The sequence below is a fragment of the Aquila chrysaetos genome, chromosome 17 (genome assembly GCF_900496995.4).
Source record: "Aquila chrysaetos chrysaetos chromosome 17, bAquChr1.4, whole genome shotgun sequence".
NCBI classification, from domain to species: domain Eukaryota; kingdom Metazoa; phylum Chordata; class Aves; order Accipitriformes; family Accipitridae; genus Aquila; species Aquila chrysaetos.
The window spans coordinates 24,384,703-24,410,346 of NC_044020.1; the positions used below are offsets into that span (position 1 = coordinate 24,384,703).

At 35.0% G+C, this 25,644-nt stretch overlaps 1 protein-coding gene across 7 annotated transcripts in view; it reads right to left on the minus strand.

Moving 5' to 3' along the window:
* CCDC91 (coiled-coil domain containing 91) overlaps positions 1–25,644 on the minus strand; it is a 160,883-nt gene that overhangs the window by 120,454 nt on the left and 14,785 nt on the right. For 4 of the 7 annotated variants that reach the window (XR_003927223.2, XM_030041180.1, XM_030041181.1 and 1 more), the window contains exons 2-4: positions 12,412–12,473; positions 12,223–12,301; positions 582–739 (exon numbers count right to left, since the gene is read on the minus strand). Coding sequence is in view for 6 of the 7 variants with exons in the window: in XM_030041180.1 (XP_029897040.1) it covers positions 582–739; positions 12,223–12,301; positions 12,412–12,441 (267 nt within the window). In the remaining variant the exon portion in view is untranslated. Of the gene's footprint in view, positions 1–581; positions 740–12,222; positions 12,302–12,411; positions 12,479–25,644 lie in introns of all 7 variants that reach the window. The other 3 variants (XM_030041178.2, XM_030041179.2, XM_030041177.2) reach the window with 1 other exon arrangement.

Here is a 25,644-nt window from a genome sequence, read left to right on the forward strand (position 1 = left end):
TCAGCAGTATTGTAGCCACAAGGAGAGATCAAGATCACAACTAGGAGAGTGTCAGATCACCAAAAAAAAAAAAAAAAAAAAAAAAAATCAACTTTAAAAGTAATGGGGGAAAAAATAAAGTAAAATAAAATAAAAAATAAAACTAAAATTAATTTAATTATAATTAAGTAAAGATTGAATGTTAATTCTCTAATCCTGAAACCACTTGAGAAAACATACAAGTATGACATACATGTACAGCTGTAATCTTTACAGCTTTAACAGTAACAAATTTTTTTAGAGAACCTTCCTGCTTGTGTTTCCTACTTTCATGCCTAGCACTATCAGAATGCCTTTAACTTATAATAAGTCTTTAACACACTTATATCTCTTGTACTCCACACCAAAGTAGTACGGTGTTCCCAGTTATAGGATTTAAACACAATTTAAAAATAATTTTACTTCAAAGTCTGTATCACAGAAACCCAAGGACCTTTTGCTCCTAAAAGGCAATTCAATCTAAATTTGCACAGAAAAGATACAATGCTAAGACATTTAATACATCAAGTTCCCATACTGAAACACAAAAATTGTGGTTTTACCTGTTCTTCAGGAACAGCTGTGTTTATAACATTGTTGACTGTTTGAATAGCTGTTGCCATGTTATCACCAGATAAACCAAATGAGTCAGAAGGAGCCAGGCAGGAAGAAAGCACAGGGTTCTCCAGAAGAACATCGGGAGATATATGGACTTCAGACACTAATGCAAGAAATAAAAACAGAAAACACACACACAATATGAAGAAGCATTCAAAAATTAATTCTGTTTCTGAAATCTATACCTAGCAAAACCCATCACACTAGCAACTAGTCATACTAATTGGATGTTATGTACCTCTTACAATAATTGCACTGAAGAACAATTCCATACAAGTTTCCTGTAATTTTGAGTACTATCAACTTAAGGACATTCAAAACTGTACAGTAACACTAAATTTAGACTTGTAACTTACACAGAGGTTTCACAAGACAACTGCATTAAAAGCAGCAGTTTTAACTTTTGTCTCTTTCCATTCACATAACGTTTCAGCTTCAGTATGATCTTTAATCAGTTTAAGTCAACTGTAAAACTGTACTTATGTTTTCCTCAGTTTTATAAATTGTAAAGGTAAAAAAATCCTCAGCTGCCTTAGAAGACATATACAAACAGCTTACCAAGACACATGATAAAAGCAGTTTTACATTTATAAGATATCAGAAGATAAAGTAAATAACTGTCTAGCTAATATAACTTAAGTGTAATTAATACTGGAATGAGAGCTCTTCCATAGCAATTTCCAGTTACACCATAAAAATCCTGAAGAGCGGATCATCATTATCAACCCAGCACAACAGAAATTTGAGCGCTTTTACAAAAGATTCAGAAATAAACAAAATAAAAGGGTAGGAGACAAGAAAGCTTTGCATACATATTTTTAATTTAACAGCAAAGTCCTGCAAACTTTTATATGGTCAGCTAGGTATGCCTTTGCAGCAGACAAAAAAGTATATCCACTCGCTGTAGAAAAAGCAGCTCACATTATCATTACAAATCTGGTAAAATGTAAAAGATGCCACTAGCCCGGAGCAAGGCTCAGCCTCTCAATATCACTGTTTAATATGGCATAAGTATGCATACACAGCTCAAACAAGTGTATACGTAGGCCTAAAGGCATTCAAAATGACAAGCTAATCTTGAACCCAGGTGCTCCATGCCCCATCATCTTCGCCTCCCAGTTCTGGGATTCAGGTTAACATAGACAAACATGCAAACCTCATCTAGCAAAAAGAAGACAGACAGACCACGAGACAGAAAAATATCAGGATGCTAATTGCAGCAAGAGTAGATTTGGACATGTGGGGGGAAAAAAACCAACCAACCAACCAAACAAAAAAAAAAAAACCAACAGCCGAGCAGAAAATGGAAACTTGGATGAAAAGCCTAGAGGACAGTATTTCAGCAAACAGCACAGGAACCACTTCAGGTAACCAGGACAAAACAAAGGACTGGGACACAACTGCATCTTTAACAGTAAACTCTTCTCCAGAATTGGAAATGGGATTTCTTAGGCTTCCTTTATGTACCATAAGATATCTGTGAAAGTCCCCTTCCCTTCCAAATATCTGCTTAAAAAGGCAGCTTCCTATAACCATTACCTATTTGGTTAATTCAAATGACAGTAAGATGACAGAGAAGATGACCTTTTTGCTTCTAAAAAAACCAGTAAAGTCTCTGTTTTATGTTATCACTTAATATCCTGAATTTCAGTTTTAAATAAATTTCCAACAGATGGAAAACCAACTAAAATAATGTACCAGGCAATTCTGACTGAGCAGACAAGCTGTTTCTCATAGTAAACCTGTCAACTCACAAGGAAAAATCTAGCATAACACTAATCCTTGTGGCATTAGTGATCAACCTTTGGTGATGATCACCATAGTATAGGCATGGTTCACATATAAATAATTCATCACAAAAGTAAAAACAGAAACTGAATCTGGATACAGATGAGGAATGGAGACTCACAGAGATTAAAACTTAAAAGTATTCACAGATTTTGGGGTATCCAATACTAGACATAAGACTTCATTTTTCAGATAATACAGTTTTATGTGGAACCTTCTACAATCAAATCAAGCTTCCAGTGATTCCAGTTATAGTAATGAATGCTTAGCATTTTGAGGGGGAAGTAAAAACAGAAACAAAACCCCCACCTCTTAACTTGTCAAAATAAAGCCTAGGAAATGAGGAGCAATAACTGGTGACCACCTCTAAACACTGTGGTTTAAAATTATTCAACTAAATACATGACCTTGCAGAATACAAGAAAAGGCAGCAACTCTCCAAGGTATCATTCAAGCACCTTTTTTACAAAACCTTCTTTTCACTTTCAGCAATGTTAAAGATTCATAAAGTAGACATTCCTAGAATTATATGTGCTATGTCTGTAATTCCAGCTCTCTCCATTCATTCCTCTTGTGTATATACCAGTGAAATTGCATTAGCATTGTACTTCAGCTCAGAACTTGCTTATGAAGACACCCCTCAATCATTCTTGCTTACCATGCTTTAGTTATCATAATGGAACAGTTTCAGAATCCCTGAAACAAAAAATTGCCTCTGATAAAACTACCTGACTGGACTCCAACAGCTAATGAGGTTCAAGTCCACAGGACCAGGCTAATGCTAGTCTGAAATAAAACTCCTAAAGCACATCTAGTAAGGATATTGGCTTTTCAGCATCACTTTACAGATCCTTGCCTCTTCAACTGCTGTACCACCTGCTATGATACCCAGCCATTCTGATAATAATGACAAAATATTCTTCCACATATTCTGCCCTGATGCAATGTATCTCCTCTTAACTTCTTCAGTAAGCAAGGCAGGAGTCTGATAGTTCTCATGAGTTTCCAAACAAAACTGTTATTGTTCGTTGATCAAAGCTACAGTACTATAAAAAAAAACCATCATGTATTCAGTTACAGGTATATCAAAAGTCATATGCCCAAGAAGGCTGAAATAAGATGCAGATATAAGTTATTGCCAAAACTGTACTTAAAAAATAATCTGATAATTTCTGAACCCTTGACTTCCCAATATTAACAATATTCTGTCATAGGTTTGTATGCAAGAACTGAGAAAACCTTGCAGTTTGTTAATAGAAACAGAGATCAGTAACAGCCTGCAATCTTGCTCACGCAAGAAAAATTCTCTATCTTTATCCCAGTAATGAAGCTGAAACAATTATTAAAATCACTGGGGGATCAGAAATTCTGAAAAAAAAAAACAAACAAGTGGATGAACATGAACTGTTAAATCAACATTCCATATGAGTTGTATACTTCATACCGAGCTTCAGAATGAAGACATTACATATGAAATATACCACTGAAAAATAAACATGAGTAACATTTACTAATTGAATGTTATTTATATCCAGCAATTAAGAGCTGATATGTCAGCAGGGGTCTGAGCAAAAGACCATATAATAATTCTTTGACATACTTTTGTAGAACGTTGCAAACTATTTGCAGCACAGTTCCCCTACATGTGGGTTTCACCTGTTAAAAATAAAAAAACCCAAGAAACAAAAACTAAATTTCCATCCTCAACTACCCATGTCTTTGATGATACAATTCAATGACCCTTTAAATTATACTGTATACACTGTAAACTGTATCACTGAACATTTTCAGTTTAAAGTAACATTCAGATAGAAAGTTTAAGACTGGTGTCCAAATTTCAGTGACCTGCTTAAGTCCCAGCCCCATATATGGTTGCTCAAGCATGACTGTAAGAGACAGGAAACTATTCTACGAGGCAGCAATTTCTGTCAGCTGTAATGTCAGAGCTAGAACACAGGGATCTACAGCCTGCATAATGCTGAATAAGCAGCTTAGGGAAAAATAAACTGAAAATTACTGTATTTACAAACATCAACCAATTTACTTTTGCCAATACACAGCAAACTAGCACACAACAGAATATGTCAAATGCATTCTAACACACATAAATAACAAACACCTAATAAAATTAACCTATCATTATCAGTGAAAACCAAATTAATTTATGAAACAAAACCAGAATCTGTTAAGAAAAAAAAATTTCCTGCGAAACAAAAAGCAACAACTAATAGATTTAATTCAAAATAGACAAAGTATTTCCTGTATTTACACTGCTTTTAGCTAAATGTAAATGGATAACTATTAGAAAGGGTTACATTGCTTAAAGAATGAGTGGAGGGATACATTAATAGATATCAATTGACACCCAATATGCCCATAATAAATGCTGTAAGAGTCTCAGATGGCATGCATAGCATTCTGCAAAGCTGTAGGAGTTTTAGTAGTTTCCTTAGCAAATTTCCCAATTTTTCCACTTCTAAAACCAACACTTTTAATCACTGTATTTACAGATCACCAATTCACCAGAATGAGATGCAGTTCCACATCTGTTGGGGAAGTAGAATTAGGATCAACAGGTAAACATCTACATAATGCTGAAGTTGATGGCAATTTCTCTGTTGACTTCAATGAGTGTGAATATCCTCAACAGACAAAAACCACTCTAATGTACTTTCAAGATGATTTCTCATAGTTCACAGCAGAAAGCTCTTCCCCACATTTTATTCTTCCAAAGCCAAACTATTCTAGAAAATAAGTAACTACACATAGTATTCCAACATCTTAAATCTTTAGGCCATATGGTAATACTGATTTTATTTCCTAACTTCTTATTTAAGTAAAACTTACATACAACTACCAAAAGTTTACAATACTGCATCCATTTAGTTGAACCTCAGAAACAAATCTTTCAGTATTCAATGACTACACAACATAAGAAAACTGAGAACTCATTCCCACCAGTTTTGCTATGTTTTTTAAAAGAAATTGGTTTCCAGAAAACTGCCAAAATATTCAGTCAATATGACTGTCTTTTAAAGCAGTTTGGCAACTGTAAGGAAGAGAGAGAGGAGGTGGTATGTAATCTAATAAACATGCAACAAGACAATCTTTTAACCATATGTAAATTCTAGATAGTCAAATATGAAAAGTTGTATGACTCAAGTTCAAAGCAGCTGAACTCCAGGTAATGGAAATGTTAGCAAATGAAAAACAAGACCATCCCAGAGTAAATAAGGCTGTATACCATTATCAACAAAGACCTTTGAACCCTGTCCAATCATGGCAAGGAATGAAACCAGTTCCCTCCAATCTCCTTAGGGATATTTTAGTTTCCTACTACTATTTCCCACCCCTCCCAAGTCAAGACATTAAGTATTCTGCAGAAACCCAAAATCTATTATGAAAAGAAAGAACTGAAAACAACCATTTCAACACAACAGCTGAAAACAGCACCTTTCAAGCCATGAAGATGTCAGCGTACATGTCTTCACACTAGTACAGATCACCCCATCTCATATTGTATAGGCTTCAAAATATCTGTTCTTTCAACGCTGCAAACAAGACCATCAGAAATACTGAATTCTTAGTTGAAACATGAAAAATAGGCTTTGCATACATCCAGTCCATCTGCATTGTTAATGAAAGAATATTAGAACAAGGAGAAAAATCTTCTCTAGTAGTTTGGAGGATGTTCTGTTATTCAAGCACACATTGAGAATTCTCACTATCAGACCAAAAATAAAACTTGGCCAAATTAATCCAAAGGATAAATCAAGAGCTTCAAAATGACATATATAGCTCCAGATCTTCTTACAGAAAGTAAGCATATTGACATGACATAAAGCATAGAAAAGATTCCCAACAGAACTTAATAAACAAACAGATAGAGCTCCTCTGACACACCTTTGCTTGAGGAAGTACAGAAATAATGTTTCAGTAAAAAATTAGTAAGTAAAATAGACTTGTATCAACACAGACTGGAGGCCACATATAAAAACTAACAATTTTTCTAATGTATGTGGCCAAAGGATAAAAGAAAATTAAAGAAAAGTGTTACCCTATAAGCAGCCAAACCAATGAAACTTGGGAATGCAATTTGGCTCCACTTTAAGACATGTACAGTTACATGGCTATGTGAGCATTACAGTCAGCATAGACTTAGTCAATACAACTGATGGACACAAAGAAGCTACTCAAGCTCACCCTAAAAGCTGAATTTAGCTTTTGGGCACCTGAACAGCTCTCCAGTTCACAGACTGAATTGATTAATTTCCATTAAACAAATGGAAGTCACCTAGGTCATGTAAAACAGTGAAATTAAGATGGTCAGTGCTGGCTTCCATACAGATGTGTTCTTGTTCCCTAGTTCTTTTAGTTCTGTCGTCTCCCATGGTCCTACATGGTAGCTATAGGCTACAGCTCTTCTAAATCTCCAAATATGTTTCAACACCAGACAGCTTCTACAGAATCTACAGCGACTGGATTCAACCTTCCTTTTCTCTGGTGAAGCATGCAGTCAAGCTCTATCACTACTCAGTTCCTGATTAAAGAGAGAAGTGTAATTAACTGAGACTATAAACGATTTCACTAAAACTGAGCAACATATTCAAAATCTGTAATGGGAGAACATGGACTGAAAGCAATAGCATAAGCCTCATTTCCTCATGAAATGAATATTTAAAAAAATTTCTCCACCTTATCCACAGTTAACACTACCATGAATCTGGTTTCACCTAACACTTGCAAACAAAATCATTCTGAATCCACACAGCTTGAATCAGAAACACCTGCTCAGACTGCACTTCCAACCCATTCCCAGACAGGAATTCTGTCTTAATTTCACTGAAAAAGCATCTCTCACCCTGTTCTGTTTTGGTTTGGGGTTTGGGTTTTTTTGGGTGGGGTTTTTTTTTCGTTTTTTGTTTGTTTGTTTGTTTGTTTTTAAACAACTTCTATTTTACTTAGAACAATCCACAACAGATAGATTCATGCGGCTCCATCTCAGCCAAAACCATCCTTCTTTGGTGAACATCTACTTGGTTTTTCCACCTGCTCCGTTACATGAGCTCCTTCAGACATCCAGAGAAGAATTCCTGCCAAAAATGAAACACTGACACAGCATGTAGAGATCCAGATCCTGTTCCTACTATTCACTATAAGCAACAGACATATTATTCATAACCTTAGAAATGCAGAGATAACACCAGAATCTGTTGACATGCAAGCACAGTGCTAAATTTTAAGATCCTCCTTACAGGCATAAAGGTACACAACCTGACACCTACAGAAGTGCAAGAAAATTGACAGTTTGTATGTCTCTTCTTCAGGAAGAAAAAACAAACTAAAACAAATAAAAAAAGTAGGCACTTCAATATTCCAGTACACACTTACTGAATTACAAACTGACATTGCTCTTAAAACCTTATTTTTATTAAGTTGCATAACAATGTGTTTCTACTACTAAGCACCTAAAGAAGAAACAAAGCAAAACTGACTTACAAATAATTATTTCTTTCATTGACGTATCTTGCTTATCACTTGCAAGGACCATCCTAGAGTCTAAAATACTTGAGAGTTACTTTCTTAAATAAAAAAGTGTATGAAGTTACCCCCACTAATATCTCTGAAGTCAGTAACATCACATTCACAGCTAGATTTGGCCACTGCATTAAAAAATAGCTCAGTTTAAATATTAATATTAATGTTCAATAAATTAAATTATTTGAGAACAGCATAACTGTTACTTTTTTTTTCCTCAGAAATATTAGTTTATGAATCCAAAGAGCAAAACCCCCTGAAAAGTGTCTTACAATAACCAAGAAAATATCATGAGTTTTCTGGCCAGCCATAATAAACAACACAGCCAGCCTCTTTGAACCTCTCCTGGGAACTAGGCAGACTAGTGATAAGGCACTAGAATATTCCATAGTTCATTTCACCATTCTTAAAAACTTAAATTTTTAAATACAGTTCAGAACTGAAAACAAGTTTGAGGCTTAAATGTAAGACTTAGTACTCCACTACTGTTCCTAGAGACATCTTATCTTTCCAAAGAACAACTTTTTATTACCAAAGAGTTTTGTTGTTTGTTTTTAAATAGATTTTCCTATTTTTCAACTTTACAAATATATTTACTGATTCCAAGCTAAGAAAACACTGATGTTTAAGTAGTTCCCTCACATCTCTCCAAAGTCCAGGCATTGGACATACAGTAGTAATTCTTTTTAGTACTTCCTCATCTTAAGACTGGAAAGAAAAAATGAAATCCATCACATATATAATGACACTAAGTAAGAAGGACTACTTGTCTCTACCTCAGTTAAACAATCAGAAGGAATAGACCCAAGACAACAGGTGGATCTTTGGACTTTGCTAACAGTAGTAGCAAAGACATCTAAGTAACAGGACTGCACAAATGCACATTATTTTTCTTTTGCTGCTTGCTCATTCCTTCATATTCATAATGCATACTTTCTCACACAGCTAAGCTGACCAGCCCTACTCTCCATTTCCTTGTTTATATAGCACTCGGTATAATGCATTCTAATTCAAACTTGCAACCATGAGAGATAAAAAAATAAATTTGCTCTTGCTTTTACCATTTAGAATAAAACCAGTGTTTTCGTATTAGGTGACACTGATAGAAAAGCCTAACAGAAAGAGGTGCATGCTCTCTGGTAACTGTCATGGTGGAAGGGGAAAGAATGGTGTAATATTTCTGCTGTACAAATTCTTATTTCTCTCCCTTCCTGAACCAGCAACCACAATTAAGAAACACTTTCTGATTTGAAGTACTACTTAGAAAAAGACTACTTACAGTATGATAAAATGTTTATTGGTATGTGCAAGTCTATTGAAGAAGTGAAATCAATGTTCAAAAAGATAGAAAGAAACCCAAGTTAAATTTCAAGGGCAAAATTGCTCACTGTAATCAACGCTAGGGCCTTAGAAATAATTTCTGATTTCTTCCTGCACACTGAGAAACACTGCAACAGGTTTCAGTGTTTTGTTTTATAACTTTTTATATCTTACAAACACCAGATATGCAGGAAATTGATGAGTAACATACTCCTCCATAAAGTTCAGCAAATCTAGGGTGTATATAATGGTATCACACTCCAAATTTATCAAAATCACCTCAATGGCACCATAATACATTTGAATTTGACATTTTTCAGCAAACCTTTCCGAAGGACAGATTTCTAGGGTAAGACAAGAACAACTTATTGGGCAGGAAAATCAAGTATTTATGTTACTAAAAACATGCCCTAGTTCCAGCTGGGATAGAGTTAACTGTCTTCCTAGTAGCTGGTACAGTGCTATGTTTTGAGTTCAGTATGTGAAGAATGTTGATAACACACTGATGTTTTCAGTTGTTGCTCAGTAGTGTTTAGACTAAAGTCAAGGAGTTTTCAGCTTCTCATGCCCAGCCAGCGAGAAAGCTGGAGGGGCACAAGAAGTTGGGAGGGGACACAGCCAGGGCACCTGACCCAAACTGGCCAACGGGGTATTCCATACCATGGGATGTCCCATCCAGTATAGGAACTGGGAAGTGGGGGCGGGGAATCGCCGCTCGGGGACTAGCTGGGTGCCGGTCGGCGGGTGGTGAGCAATTGCACTGCGCATCATTTGTACATTCCAATCCTTTCATTATTGCTGTTGTCATTTTATTAGTGTTATCATTATCATTATTAGTTTCTTCTTTTCTGTTCTATTAAACCGTTCTTATCTCAACCCACGGGTTTTGCTTCTTTTTCCCGATTTTCTCCCCCACCCCACTGGGGGCGGGGGGAAAGTGAGTGAGCGGCTGCGTGGTGCTTAGTTGCTGGCTGGGGTTAAACCACGACAAAACATTAACTTACCAGTCGATGCTTAACAAGCATTTTGATCGATCCTATTAAAAATCTTGCCTCTTGCAATAAGTTAATTTATTCACAGCAATATTTGCATGAAAAAGTCACATAAAGATTTTACAGCAATAAAATATTCTGAATGAAAGAGGTTTTCTTTTAGTTTTGAAATACTCTAATACACCTTGGTATAACCTACGCTAAGACTTCTGTGTCACAAGTCATACAAAAAACTTCTGTGTTACTTATAAATCATTTAAATTCTACACACTGTCCTAGATTTAAATTAGACTTCATGAGATAAGTGCTGCACAGCTATATTGCATTTAATTTAATTAAACACATTCAAACATGCTAATGAATTTAAGCAGTATTTTTGAGTAACAGTCAAAATGACAAGACGAATAATAAAGTTATTTGGGAAAATACAGTTTCCTTATTATTTGTTTTCCTTTATTTCAATGACAAATTGCCCTGTTTTGGCTGGGACAGAGTTAATTTTCCTCCTAATATCTGGTACAGTGCTGTGTTTTGGATTTAGGATGAGAATAATGTTGATAACGCACTGACGTTTTAGCTGTTGCTGAGCAGTGCTTACACTAACTCAAGGACTTTTCAGCTTCTCATACTGCCCTGCTATCGAGGAGGCTGGGGGTGCACAAGAAGTTGGGAGGGGACACAGCTGGGACAGCTGAGCCCAACTGACCCAAGAGATGTTCCAGACCATATGATGTCATGCTGAACAATAAAACTGGGGGGAGTTGGCCAGGGGGTGGAGGCCCACTGCTTGGGGACTGGCTGGGCATCAGGCAGCAGATGGTGAGTAATTGCATTGTGCATCACTTGTTTTGTATATTCTTTTATCATTATTATTATTTTCCCTTCCTTTTCTGTCCTGTTAAACTGTCTTTATCTCAACCCAGGAGTTTTACCTTTTTTCCGATTCTCTCCCCCATCCCCCTGGGGGCGAGTGAGCAAAGGGCTGTGTGGCATTTAGCAGCCTGTCGGGTTAAACCACAACAACTAATTATTCTACAACAGATGAAAGCCAGTAGTGACAGAAATAAATAAAAACATCTGAAGAACATGATTTATGGAGACCTCATGAGACAAACCTCTGTCTCATTTTTAAAACTGTAATTTGCATAATTTATTCAGCATAATAGCATAACAACAGGCAGAAAACTTTAGTTCCTGAACAAAGAATAAAATGTGGCATTTTTTTTCTTAATGCTGCTAAAGTGATGTTTCTTTTTGTGAAAGCAGTGAAATCTAGACTAAATTCCCCACAACAAAATCAATTGCCAATCAATAACACCTCCTTAATCTTTTAGTTCTACTGATATTGTACATTTATCCACTATCAATGAGCTTTTTTTAAATTTTTTAATATCCAGACAGGCACCAGGCATTTGTACAAATTAATAGAAGTAGCTCCACAATGTTTCAGCTTCTGCTTGAGATAAAGGATGTGTAATATATTTTCTAACTTTAAAAACTGCTTAAGTAAAAAAAGATCATTTCCCCCTCTCCCCCAAAGCAACTAAAAGGCTTCATCACAGTCAAAGAAATCTAATGGAGGAAGTAACACGTTCAAGTCCAATTTTTAAGTTTACTTCTTGTATGTTTTCCCATCATTTGCAATAGACCTTCCATACTCAAAAATAAGAATATCCTTTGAGCGAAGAAGCTCTGTTTCTTCTTCCCATCAGATGCCAATCAGCCTTTTAACTGGATAAAATGTACTTCACTTTCATTCCTCAAGAAAGTTTAACTTCGAGAAGTGCAGCTTCCCAAAATAATTACTCAGGAACATTCTGATGCTAGGTTTTCACTGCTGCCTATTCTTTTATTGTGTATATACACCCTTCCGGGTACTAATATTTACAGTGCATACAGAAGGACAGCAATGCATTATTAAGAATTTTTATAGTGATTTTATCAATACCTGTAGGAAATGCTGCCCAGGCAATAGCAGGGGATGTAGTCTGCTTTTCACCATTTCCAAACTCATAACTCTCTGCTGCCTAGAAACATGAAGAAAATTATTGTTACATATTTTATAAAATGCTATAAATTCCTACATAAATAGTTGAAAATAGTTAAATTTCAAAATTAAGTCATCCAAATAACATACCTCAAATCCTCCAAAGTCATCATCATCCATCTTTCAACTGGTACTAGAGTATAGCAGAAATCCTGATTTAAAAACAAAAACAAAACTACTAAATTATTATATCCCATTTACACATAAAATAGCAATAAAAACTTTGTAAAACCAAAGGTATGGTGTTAGTTTTAAAGGACGGACTCGGGTAGAACAAGTCACTGTGGTCAAACCCTAAAAGCCCAGCAGTATGAAGTAATACAATGCTCTACACTGCAGGAAAATGGGTATATTTCATTGGCCAGTCTCATAAGAGAAATATGCTGATTTTATGATCAGCTAGGAGTCAAAAGACAAAATGACTCATGTACTTGTACTTCAGTTACATGACAGATGAGTAGACACTTTCACTTGGATACAACTGCTACCTAGCTCATCTATGTGCTCTTCATAACCTCATTATGTTCTCATTTAGAAATGAGTATTCAGTCTTTCATCCAAGTACCCATCTCCATAGGTTACCTGAAGTCTTCCTAATTTACAAGTTCTACAAAAGATCAAGCAACCTAAATAAGAACTTTTTCACGTAGAGGATGCAAGGGCTAGAACTGCAAGATCTCTCTTAAAAAGCACTTTTTTATTGATTGAGATAAATGAAAAAATTGGGTATCGCACAATGGAATTTTAATATCTTCAAGGGAAAGGGTAAGTACTGTCTATCAATATTGTCAAACATCTTTTGAAAGCAAGAATGTAGAAAAGGCTTTCCAAGGTAGGAAAACAGAAAGATGGTACTTTAAAAGCTATATCTATTGCTCTCAAGTATAGCAGTCAAGTCCCCAGTACCTCAAAAAAATAGTACTGAAAACAGCAAATAACCTAGTCTGGATATACATAAAAAAAGAAAAAAAAAAAGTCCAGGCAGTAGGGCTTCTGACCATCAGATTCCAAAATGAATAATTTTCTTCATTAGTAATGAAGACAATCCAATTTAATGCAATCACGGTCTACCATGTACTTCATAGTTTTGTGTTTATGATTTAAAATATAAAAATATTTTCCATTGTTAAGTTGCTTTTCCAAATCAGCACTGTGATTAAATCCAAAAAGATTTCCTGCTTTTCCCATCTCTTCTTAGCTGTCTGGCAACATCAGCACAAACTGCAACTTAGAAAAAGACTGTGGTGAATTTCTGGAAATTTTTCTGCTACCACAGAGGTCCTTCCCTAGGTTTCATGGAGGGGCTGATTTAGATTTTACAAACTGATCAGCATTTTTGAGTTGTAGCCCTGAATTCTGTGGCATTTTGATATATTTATAGTCAAACTGCAGTTCCTTTTACAAAAATGCAGAATAAGTTACTCAGCTAATGAAAGTAACTCAAGATATATATGGCTGTTCAAAGAAGGGTATTATATGTATTTAAACAAAAAAAAAAAAGTATCATTCTGTTACGTGAATGAAGGATGATCCAAAAAAACTTTAGGGTCTTTATAGAATGTCAAATGTTTGTAGAGTTAATTGACTTCAGTTAAAATAGACTGTAGGCTGGAGAAACTTTTATTACAGTGAAAGCACATGCTCAGAAACATTAGAATTCCAAGGGTTTGGAGGAAATCTCCAAATTAAAGTATTAAAATGTCAGAAGGGGACACTTTCAGTTTATATCCACCGCTGAAAATCACTACCAAGAAAGAGTTCATTTCAAACACACATCTTCCAAACTTTAACAAATTAATTTCCAATTTCTTATTGATGAACTTAGTTTAAATCACCACTACCACAATGTAAGCAGACAGATTTAATTAAGTTAAAGAGCATTGTCCAATATTCACATGTGGTATAAGAACTAAATATCTTTTTAGGGACTACAAGGGGTTTTGTTGGTTTTGTGTTGGTTGGGTTTTGTGCTGTTTTATTTTTTTGAGAGAGAAACAAGGTAGTTGGGTATTTTTCCCATCGATGTTAACCTTAACCGGTCAAATATTCATGCATTCCATTAACATTCAGAGCTTTAATATATAACTCAAAAAAAATAACACATGCAAACACAAACAATAGCAATGGAAGTTGTATAGATAGAACACCACTGATGAAGCAGACAGCAATGCGCAAACAACTGAGAATGTCAACGTATTCACGCTACCTACTATTAAACGCCATCCAAAACAGACTGGTGATTCATATAGGTACTGCAAAATGCAGCATTCAAGTAGCAATCAGAGCAGTCAGTTGGAGAAAGAGAGGCTTTAGAGAGGCAAAGAGCTATTTTATCTATACACTATGTACCACATCAACATGTCCTATAGGCTCTACTCAGTTATTTCAAAGGACCACAGCAGATTTTCTCCCTGAAGAGCAAGAGACATTATTCTCATCGTCTCAGAACTGGTTATGTCTCAACTGCAGAAAGTACATTCCATATTCAGCACTGTGTTTTAAAAAGACAAACTGGAACAAGTTCAAAGGAGTGCAACAGGAGTTAAAGCAATTTTGGAAAGGCACACTAAAATGGAGAGGCTTTATTTTAAAGTTAAAAAAGGCAAAAAAATATCTATAAAATATGAAAAACAACGTTCTATGAAGTGATTAACTACTTTCATTTATCACCAAGTGCAGCACTGACATAAGGCAGTAAAGGACAGAAGCCTCTGTAGGCAAAACATGTGTTAAATACTAGCTAGGATTTCCAGGAATGCAACATAAACCCCTACAAGAAAGTTTATAAGAACCTATGTATACACAAAAGAGAAGTAACTTTGATAGAGAATAAGGATGTAAGGCAGAACAAAAAAAATGGAGAACAACCTATTGTTGAATCCATCATCTTTGTTATTACATTTCATACACAGTTCTCATAAGTCTGGTAATAATCACAAGACTATTTTGACCTAAGATTACCTTACTTTACAAATTTTAACACAGACATTCCATGGCTGTAACAGCATGATTAATGTACGAGTTATTCCACACATCATTTAAACGGAATAAAAGAGAAACAGAATCCAAGCAAGTCTCAGTAGTATCAATAGTGTTTTCACACCTAACTGCTAATCCTCCAATTTCCAGTTCATCGGAGATACCACACGAATTCTAGGCTAAGTGATTCTCAACCAGCTAGGAAGGACTGTTTGCTATTTGTCTATGTGTAATATATATTCACACATGTACACACACCTCTGTTTTAAAAGACAAAGCTAAGTTTTTAGTCCATCAAAGAGAAATCCTGATTTGTTTACATGCTTTGTGGTTTGTTTGTTTTTTATTTTGCCTACAGCAAACATCAGAATCAAACTGGCAAACTTGGCATGTATCACAAGTAAGCAGGAAGCAAATTAGGATAGAAAGCATGGATTAAGTCCTGAGGGATGCTGACATAGGGCACTTCAAAAACTCAAAGGCTGAGGTGTTCTTTCCAAAAAGCGTTAGTGTAAAAACTCTTAATAGGAGATGTCTTTCCAAAAAGATGGTTCTTGCATAAAAAGGGTGCTTTCTACAAGAAGGGAACAGAGCCACACCAGTGTTTTAATAACTGTTTAAAAAAAAAAAAAAAAATTAATCAAGCCTATTTTTAATTAGGAGCCTTTCATAGCCCTCAGAAGTACACGTGCATTTAGCTCTAAAAAATGTTTGAATAATTCGTTATAAACTTATTGATAACAATGCTGAAAATATGACCAAATACAAAATTTCTCAATTCCACCCCTTATTCTGGTGATGGAAATGCATTTCTGGTATAAACAAACAGCAGAACTAGCCTAACACCTCACATAGAACTGCAACAATTTTGGGAGCAGCATTTTTTAATCCATCATCTATTCCAAAATGGGTAATCAGACTTTTCTTTCCTCACAGACTAGGAACATTATTTGTGGCACCAGAATAGGAAAGAATACATTAAGTGCTGACAATCTGCAGAAGGATTTAAAAAATAACACAAAAAAACAAAACAACCCACACAGTCTTACCATGACTAAATGTGGTCGCTTAAAATATGCCTGATACTGGAATTAAGTAACTGTAAAATTGGGCAACAAGAAGTCAACCTCAAAATTACAGATTCATAGAAATTATGGTTGGAAAAGACACAGTAGGTCATCCAGCCCAGGCCATTTCCAAAACATTACAGTTCTCAAGATAGTCATGTCCTAAAAGGCTTAAGAAGCTCTCCAGTCACAGTCCTGTGAAAAGAAGGAAACTTTTCACGGATCATGAATATGTAAGCCACTGCGTTTTCAGTAGATTTTATCAACAAGTTTATATTTATCAAATCATACAATAATTTAGGCCAGAATTCAGACCAGCAGGTCATACAATCCAAGCTCCTGCTCAAAGCAGAGCATTCAGATCAGGTTGCTCAAGACTTCCTTATCTACAACTGATAACAATGCATGATTAATATCTTCACACACAGACAGCTGTGCATATCTGAGGTGCTTGCAAGCTTTCCTACACAAAATGCAGTCACCAAAGCCTGACCATCAGCTTAATAGAGATCATGAGAACTTTGTGAAATGCACTTACCTAACAGACATACCAAAATCATGTTTTTATATATAGGAAGATCAGGAGCCATTCACAAGGAATAAGACAGAAAAACGTAAGCTGGGAAAAAAGCCCCTTTTCCCATTCCAACTGTTAAGTTGAGAAGGACTGTTGTAATCCCACCAGAAATCCCATTATTCTTCATATCCAAAAGGCAAAAGTGGTAGAGAGACCAAACAGTGAATTAAGAAGGATTCTTCATTCACTTAAAAGTCTACCTCTGGTTAGTAAGAATTCAAATTAATCAAGTCCTGATCTATCTTACTTGATAAATCAAACATAAATTTGCCTCAGTAATAAAGACAACTAATTTTGCCAGTTATATTCAACTGGACAATATATTATCTGGCCTGTAATTTTGAGTAAGTAGCTAACTTGCAGAATTTTGTACATTTTAAAGGAACAACTGACAGAGCATATTGCTGTTTGTTTTGTCAGAACAGTATGTGTGGAGCTAGCTGAGGGTGGGGCTGCTGCATTTGTATTTCTGGCAAACACTGCCAGTGGTTAACCCCTACCTATGACAACGTATCGGTTTTACTTGCATGTTTATACTTACTAAATGACTCATTCAATGTGTTCAATCTAGGACAGGCTTATTAGCTGTTTCTTCACCGGACATAACATAGACCGCATTATTTGAAGAATAAATCTTTGGCTGAAACTGCAGGCTCCAAAAAGCCTATACAAAATAAGTATGAGAGTAAAAAAAAAAAACAACAACAATAAAATAGAATAAAAAGTAGTCATTTAGAAAGCATATATACTGGCAATATTACCTTTGTGATAAAGAGCAGAACAGATGATAAATTTCTGTATCACTAAGTTCTAACCAACTCGCATGCACTTTTCCTCATGGCTCTTCTGCCAAAACTCCAAGCACCTCTTAGCAATTTTAAAACAGGAACTAACTTTCTTCTTTTTACCCAGCTGATACAGATTTTTCTCCTGATCTATACCAATTATAGCTGCAGGATAAGCATGTGGCATCGTAACAACTTATAGTAGCTACTAAGTCATTAATTAGAAATTTTTGATTACAGAATACAAATATCCCAAAGAATATATAGCCCAAGAAAGACCAGAATATGAATGTACAGCATAATGTAAACTAAAATAAATTTAGAGCATCTGTAAAATTTTCTAAAAAAAAAAAAATTCTCACTTCACTCCTGCTTGGGATCTCAGCACTAAAAGTAACCTGTTTACTACCACTTAGACCATAAACAGAGGAATACTTTTTATTTACTATGGCCAGGAATTCAGTTGCATGAAAAACAACATAAACATTACCAAAGACCACTGTCAAAACAAAAATGAAACAATAGCTACTGGCAGTTTTTTGTTGGTTTTGTTTGTTTGTTTGTTTGTTTTTGTTGGGTTTTTTTGTTTGTTTTTTTTAAGTTGAGGAATTCTAACTTCCCTTCCTAGGAGTAAGGCTAAATTCTTCTAGCATATCTGTCAGGTATGAATTTCTAAAAATGGTAGCTGTAACAAGGTACTGAAATGTAGGCGACTTTCATTTTTTTCTTCAAAAAGAATGAAACAACACGATGCAGTAATTCTCAATCCTTCAAATCAATGGAAAGTTCAATCCTTTTAGTATTTTATTTTTGTAACTTTCAATTCTGTCATTTGCCTCATAGCAATATCTTGTTTGCGATGAAAAGCCTCTGCAGACTTTTTTTTTTTTTCTTTTCCTTATTAAAGCAGCTGACTATACAGTAAAATTGAATGGAAAAATTTCCTACAAAGATAGCATGATTCATGTGGTTAACATTCACTTAGTGGTTTGTTATTTAATGAATAGAGTTCACAGTCTTGTTACAGAAAAAGAGTATTCTGTATTGGTTTTAACAGGAAAGTTCTTAACAGCTCCCAAATTCTGCATTACATTTTCAGTATTTATCATCTGTATCTAACAAGGAAAGTATACAATTGAGCAGGGGCTAATATCACAAGACCATGAGGACATGAGACCAGAGGGAAATTTAGGACTGCCTTACAATTTGGAAAACTAGACTGCCTTAGTAATTACGATAAACATGATTAAAAAAAAATAAAATCTTGGAAGTAAAAAATTAACACAAGACCTCCATAAGAAATTAAGAGCTTGTGCCAAAAATACAATAAGTTAGTTATACAAGAAGAAATTAGGCTAATTATTTCCTCAGAGATACTCGAAATTCTTGGACTATTAAGAAATATTCTACTTTGAGTGCTCATTAATGAATCTTGGATAAGCTATAATTTTTTAATAAGATATCTATAAGACTTCTAGCTAGAACCAAAGGTAAACATTAGGAAGACATTTTAAGAAAAAATAGAAATACAAGCTTTTTATCTTTTCAGAGAATGAAATGCACAAATAAATTTGGAAATTCAATTAAGTTTTCTACTTTTAGAAAGGTGTGGGGGGTTATGATTCTCAATTTTTGGTTTGGGTTGTTTGGGGAGTTTTTTTAACTCATTTTTAATCACAATACAAGGCAAACACAGCTTCAAAATTTTAAGAAAAAGGAGAAAATTAACTACTTTGGAAAGTATCATTTAATATTATTTGAACCAATGAACTGTTGCCAAATGCATATAGCATCCACATCTCTCTATATTAAGAGATGCAAACTTTTTTTCATGCTACATTAGAAAAAGAAAGCCTACAATTTTTTTTTTTTCTTGAAGTAGAACATCTAAATCCCTGTAGGTATACAAACTTATGTCTGTCTGTACATGCCAGTTGTTAAAGAAGGTGGTTAGATGAGGGGACTGGGAACCTGTAATATCTAAGATGCCAGGCTAAGACTGAAACAAAAGTATTTTGCTGCTTCACTGAAACAACTGCCCTTTTATCTTTCAATCAAACAGACAATACCACCCCATACAAAGTTGTTCAAGGGCTGTATACCCTACCCCTATCACGAGATAGTGAAAATCAGGCATCACCAAAATGCCTATGTTCTCCATCATGTTACAGTGTGTATTTAGTCATACAACGGGGCCTGTAGGAAATCCCTACCATGAAGCAGTATGCATATCAGCCCCATAATAAAAGGCACAATAGTATGACAGTTAGCACCTGTATTTGAACACACAACAGAAGCATGCCCAATCACATATTAAAGGAAGAGACTTCAAGGTTACAGGGAAAATGAAAAAAGATGACAACACAGAACATCACAGCAATCTTCTCCTGGGAAGTGAAGCTGGTTCATTTCAATCCCAACACTGACTTAATAAACACTTAGTAAATAAAATACCTTTTTAATTAAAAAAAAAAAAAGGCAAGCAGATGCAAAACATCACCTATTTTACAGTGGCAGTTGCTTATATTACAATCAATTCACCTGAAATCTATGGGACTTTTAAGAAAAATGCAAGTCTGGCCCTCTGTAACCAATTCTTTTCCACAGTCCAAGTAAACCAATACAATTGAATATATTCAAGGAATCACAGAATAAATTTAGTTTGGGAAGCATCTCAGGAGGACACCTGATGCAACCCCACCTGAAAGCAAGGCCACCTTAGACACTATATTAGGCAGTTTAAGGCCACACAGTCAAGTTTAGAATATCTGCAAGTACTCCAGCCTAACAAGGTGACAGCAGACAAACACTAGAGCAGATACCCAGATATTTTCTTTTCCTATTCACATTTGTCATCTATTAATTTATCCATTTATTCTGAAGAGTCTCCAGAAAGTTTCAATGCTTAGAGTTGAGAACAGCACATTAAGGAGTGTGAGAATAAAACTCAAGGATTGATTTACACAAAATAAGAGTATGTAAAATAAAAGTCAATAGCTAAAACTTTCCTATCAATTCCTACAGTGAATTTAAGAACTAAAATTAAAACAAAACAAAACACCACCACCCTCACCTGTCCCCCCCAAAAAAAAAACCCAACCAATGACAAAATTTTTTTTTACCTCTTAATCCTTTTCTCGGGAGACACCCCCTGGCCCAAAAGATCCAGATCCTGTACAAAGCATGTAAGATTCTATATCTTATAATATGAAATTTCATACCTAGCTTCACGAGTAATTTTGATATAACACTACTTACATGTAACAGTGCCATATGTAATAAAACAGTAGCAGCAAAACCGTAGCATTTGTATCAGTTTCACGTAACAAGAACATCTTACGCAATCTGCAAGAGTTTTCACTTCCCACTTTTATTTAAAAAAAAGCATTTTTAGAAGAACAACAAACCACAGCATATGATTAAACACCAATAAATATACCTTCTATAAGCATCATAAGGGTGGCAAAATTTTCAACAACTGCATAAAATCACAAACAAAATAAAACCTCCTCTTTAGCTGGATATAGTCCTTATTAAAGAAATTATAATAAAAGTATTCTTGACAAATCATTCTCATCTAAAAGGTACTGAGCTAATACGAGCAAAAAAAAATCTCTGAAACTCCACAAAAATAGGTATTAAGATAATCTGCAAAATCAATTCCACAAAAATTTGTGTTTTAGAGCTTGTGGGTCCTCTTCTTCAGCATACACTTTTGGCTTTTTAAACAGTGCTTAAAGCAGCAAAAAGCAGTAAGTGCAAATGCCAGGTCCATTTCACTTCCCTAGGTCAGATACAGCTTCACAAAAAAGGAAAGCGAGAGTTCCATTTTTAGCCACAAGAAGAAAAGGGGCTCTGATAGCTCCTACAGAGAAGGCAGGTACTGGTTTTCAAATTCACCTAAGACACAGGAGAGAAAAAACCACCACAGCCTTGTGTGGAAAATGCATTCGATAACAGGCAATTCTTCAGACGTATCCTAGAAGAAACTAACATCAGAAAACTACCAAAACCATGTTCTGTGAAATCTGATCTCTGAAAAGCTATTAAGAAATGTAGTTGTAAAAGGTATGGTGCACTGAAGTAATTTACTAATCTGTGAGTGACAAAAAACAAAAGGATATAGACTGTGAGCAAAAGAAAGTACTAGTGGGGAAAAAAAGGTGCAATATTAAGATAGAAACTTCATGACTTTCACTCATTGTTCTGAACTCTACGCACGTGTAAAATCTCGCACGTGTAAAATCTCATTTATGTATAAGAAAGAATGAATATAAATTGGGAGAGAAGTGCTTTCTCCTAGATCAATAAAAAGGTGCAAACCCTAGGCCAACATCTAAAATACTACTCTGCTTGTGATTCAGAAATAACTGCCAAGGTTGACTTCAGAGTATTTCCTGAGGTAGAGATCTACCACATGCATGTACCATTTTTTTCTCTATACCAGACCACAACCCATGGACCACATGGGGATTCCATGCATAACCATAAGTACTCAAGAGGATAGCATCATTCAGAAGAAAAGACTTTGCAAGTATCATAGAGGTACTTTTAGCACGTATTTTCAATTAAAAGGCTGAAGAGAGAAAAGGTCTGTATACTTTGGCTTCCAAATGTCTTGGTCACTGACATCTATCCACGGCTAGGGGCTGGGGGGAGGAACAAACCAAAAAACTAATCTCTAACAAGACAAATGTGGATTTAATTCCAGAGGGTTACCTACTAACATGAGTAACTATAGTAACATGTAGTTCTTGACTGAGGATCTTTTTTACATTTTTGCCCATAATTCTTTGTCAGCTTCTCCCAACTTTAAGAATTTTCCACTTAGAAAATACCAATTTTTTCATTCTAAATATTCAAAGATGAGTTCAAATAAAAAAAAACCTTATCAACTCCCGCAGAAGTATCATATTGTCTTATTATTCAGCTTATTTCTTTGTCTCCAGAACCTATAGACACTTTCTCAAGACTTAATTCTAACAACTTCAACTTCAGTAACTCAAGATTTTATAGAAAAGCCTTCCAAGGTCTTCAGTCTTCACATAATTGGTTTCTTGTGACCAGAACATGGAAAGACTAGTTTTTGTTTCACTATAAAAATAAAGAATCACACAGTTAACTAATTTTTAAATTTCTCTAATAACCCTCTATAAACTTTCTCTATCACAAATATCTTTTTACTTCAAAAGCCACACACTTTTACAAAATGTACATAAACTGCTGTGAGAAGTCTGACAAAGCTGATACAATTCAAACATATTGTGCTTTCTGGAGGAAAAACCTCTCCTCTCACCAAGCCTTCTCCCCATCTACCCCCAAAAAACCCTGAAAAAGTAGTTTGAATTAAACCGGAATTAACATTTCTGTTATGCACAGCTAGGCAATACAATATATCTATAATTAATCAACATCCAAGTCCAGATCAACAACCTCTGTAACCCTTATTCAGAATAATAATAATCAGAAGCCCTGGAAATTAGTTTGTATTCTACAAAAAAAAAGGTAAGGAAAGCGTGACTTATTATCCACTAACTAGGTCACAAAGACAGAAACCAATGGCCCTGCAAATACCTGAGCAAAAGTGACCACAGTAGGCTAAAAACTAACTCTCATTTTATAGTATTCTTATTATACTAGAGACCATAAAATTGGACACTATCCTCTAAAAGACAGAGTCAGGCTGTTCTGAGTCGCACAGGGATTAGGACAAGATCCATAGGACAAAAGTCAGAATGATGAAAATTCTGACCAGATATTAGAACAGGCTGCCCACAGCCATTGCAGACTCTTCATCCCTGAAGATATTCAGAACTCAACCGGACAGGGCTCTGAACCACCTGCTCTAACCAGACCTGCTTTAAGCAGAGGTTTGGACTAGAAAACCTCCAGATGTCCCTTCCATGCATGGTCTATGATTCATTGCTTTCAGTTTTATCCAGAATAGTATAGTTTAAAAAAAAAAAAAAAAAAAAAAAAAAAAAATCCAGAATCATAGAAGCAGAGGCTGTAAAAAAGTGAATCCACCTTTGAGATTGTTCTTCAGTTGAACTGTACTAATAACTACCAATATCTGTCCAGGATCATTTTAGGATTGGGTTTGCTAACGACAAATGAACCAACTTCAAGAGAGAAGCATGAAAGAGAAAGAGTACCTCTAGAAATCTTCGCCGTTGTAGGAGGGACAAAAGTAGCAAAACCCTAATATTTTCACCATGAGTTCAAAGAAAAAATGTCTTACATAAACCTCTGTACTCAGAGATGTTTCCTAAAGAAGGCTGAGGTAAACTTAGCATTAAGAAAAAAAATCTTGACAAGGAAGAAAAATTGCATGGGGATGTTTCTTCTCTGGAAGTAATAGAAAACTTAGTTAATTCATTAATTTGTTCAAAACCCTCCCTAAAAGTCATTAAATTGCATGATTTGACTGTGAATATGGTGAGCCGTCTACAAATAGCATTTTTTTTTTCAGAAAGCCTAATGTTTCATAATGACAGAATGGCTTTTTGAGCCAGTTTTAGTAGTCTCAGTCTGTATCTTCCTCTTGACCTTGAAAGATAACAGCGCTTTGCTATTTACTGCTTCTCTCGCAAGAGAAGAGCTAGATATCAGTTCCAGATAGTTCATGCAACTGGGCATTCCAACTATATGCTTAGTTTTTGTAAAGTGCTTATTCACGTAACACAATCTTTTTACTTAGAAGCAAAGAAATTAATGGTGTAGAAACATCCATTGTTAAGGGTGTGGGAATACTAGGACAAATAGTTGTCTTTTTTCTATAGTCCATGTTTGATAAACTTAAGAAACAGAGGGGTTAAAAGTAAGATAGAAGGATCATAGGTATTTCAAATGCATTTCCACTTAAGATATTATTAAGCTTCAAGAACTCAGACTAACATTTGAAAAATTTCTGCTTCTCTATTCTTTTCTGTTAATATCCAGTGTTCCTAAATGCAATCAATTCTTTTTACTACCAAATCACACTAATGTGTTTTCTAGAACTTAGAAAGAGGTGTCTGTATGATGAAGGGAGAAGCTTTCCAAGAGTAAAAACCACAAAGTTCTACCTCAAGGGAACTTTGTCACATAATTAGATATCCAAAAACAAAAGGTTTGACACAATCTTAGTAACAGTTAGAGCATCATAGCAACACAATTTAATATAACAACATGTCAAACAAAAACATGTCTCTGAATACATGCTCATATGGATGTGTGGTAACTTGTACAAATAAATGTCATTAATGCTAATAAGAGAGGAGTGCTCAAGTCCTTACATATTAAGAAGGAATATATCCTTTATAGAAAAAAAATTATTTTTAAAAACACAAGAAACAGGATAATACTAGATTTCTGGCATGATGCACTACCTAGGAAAACTTAGTGCTGAGTGAATCACTGATTCTAAAAACCAACACTACTTCCACCAGAAAATGAATCTTTCATGTAAAAAAAATAAAGCTTAAAAATTCAGTAGATCACCTTGATATGTAGTTAAAATGAGGCTTTTTCTCCTAATTAAAAATAAAATAAAATAGTAAAGGTCCAAATATAAAGGATACTCAGTAAACCTTAGAGTTAAACAGTATGAAAAGGATATTGTCTTCCTTTAATTGTATACAGACAGTTTGCAAACACTGCAAAATGTCAGAGTTTACATAATATTATTCTAACTTTATGTTAGAAAAGCTGACAGGTGACCATGGATACATAAAAAAACCCCAAACACTAGCACATGGTAATGCTATTATGCAAAACAGGATATGATACCAACTATACTAAATAAAAATAAATAGCATTGCTTTATTATTACTGTATGTCTCCTAATAGACAGGAAGACTCACTTTTCCAATTAATAAAACTCCTTCCCTCGGCTTCCTCCAAACCCAGGAAGTACAGTACTTCTCATAGGGAC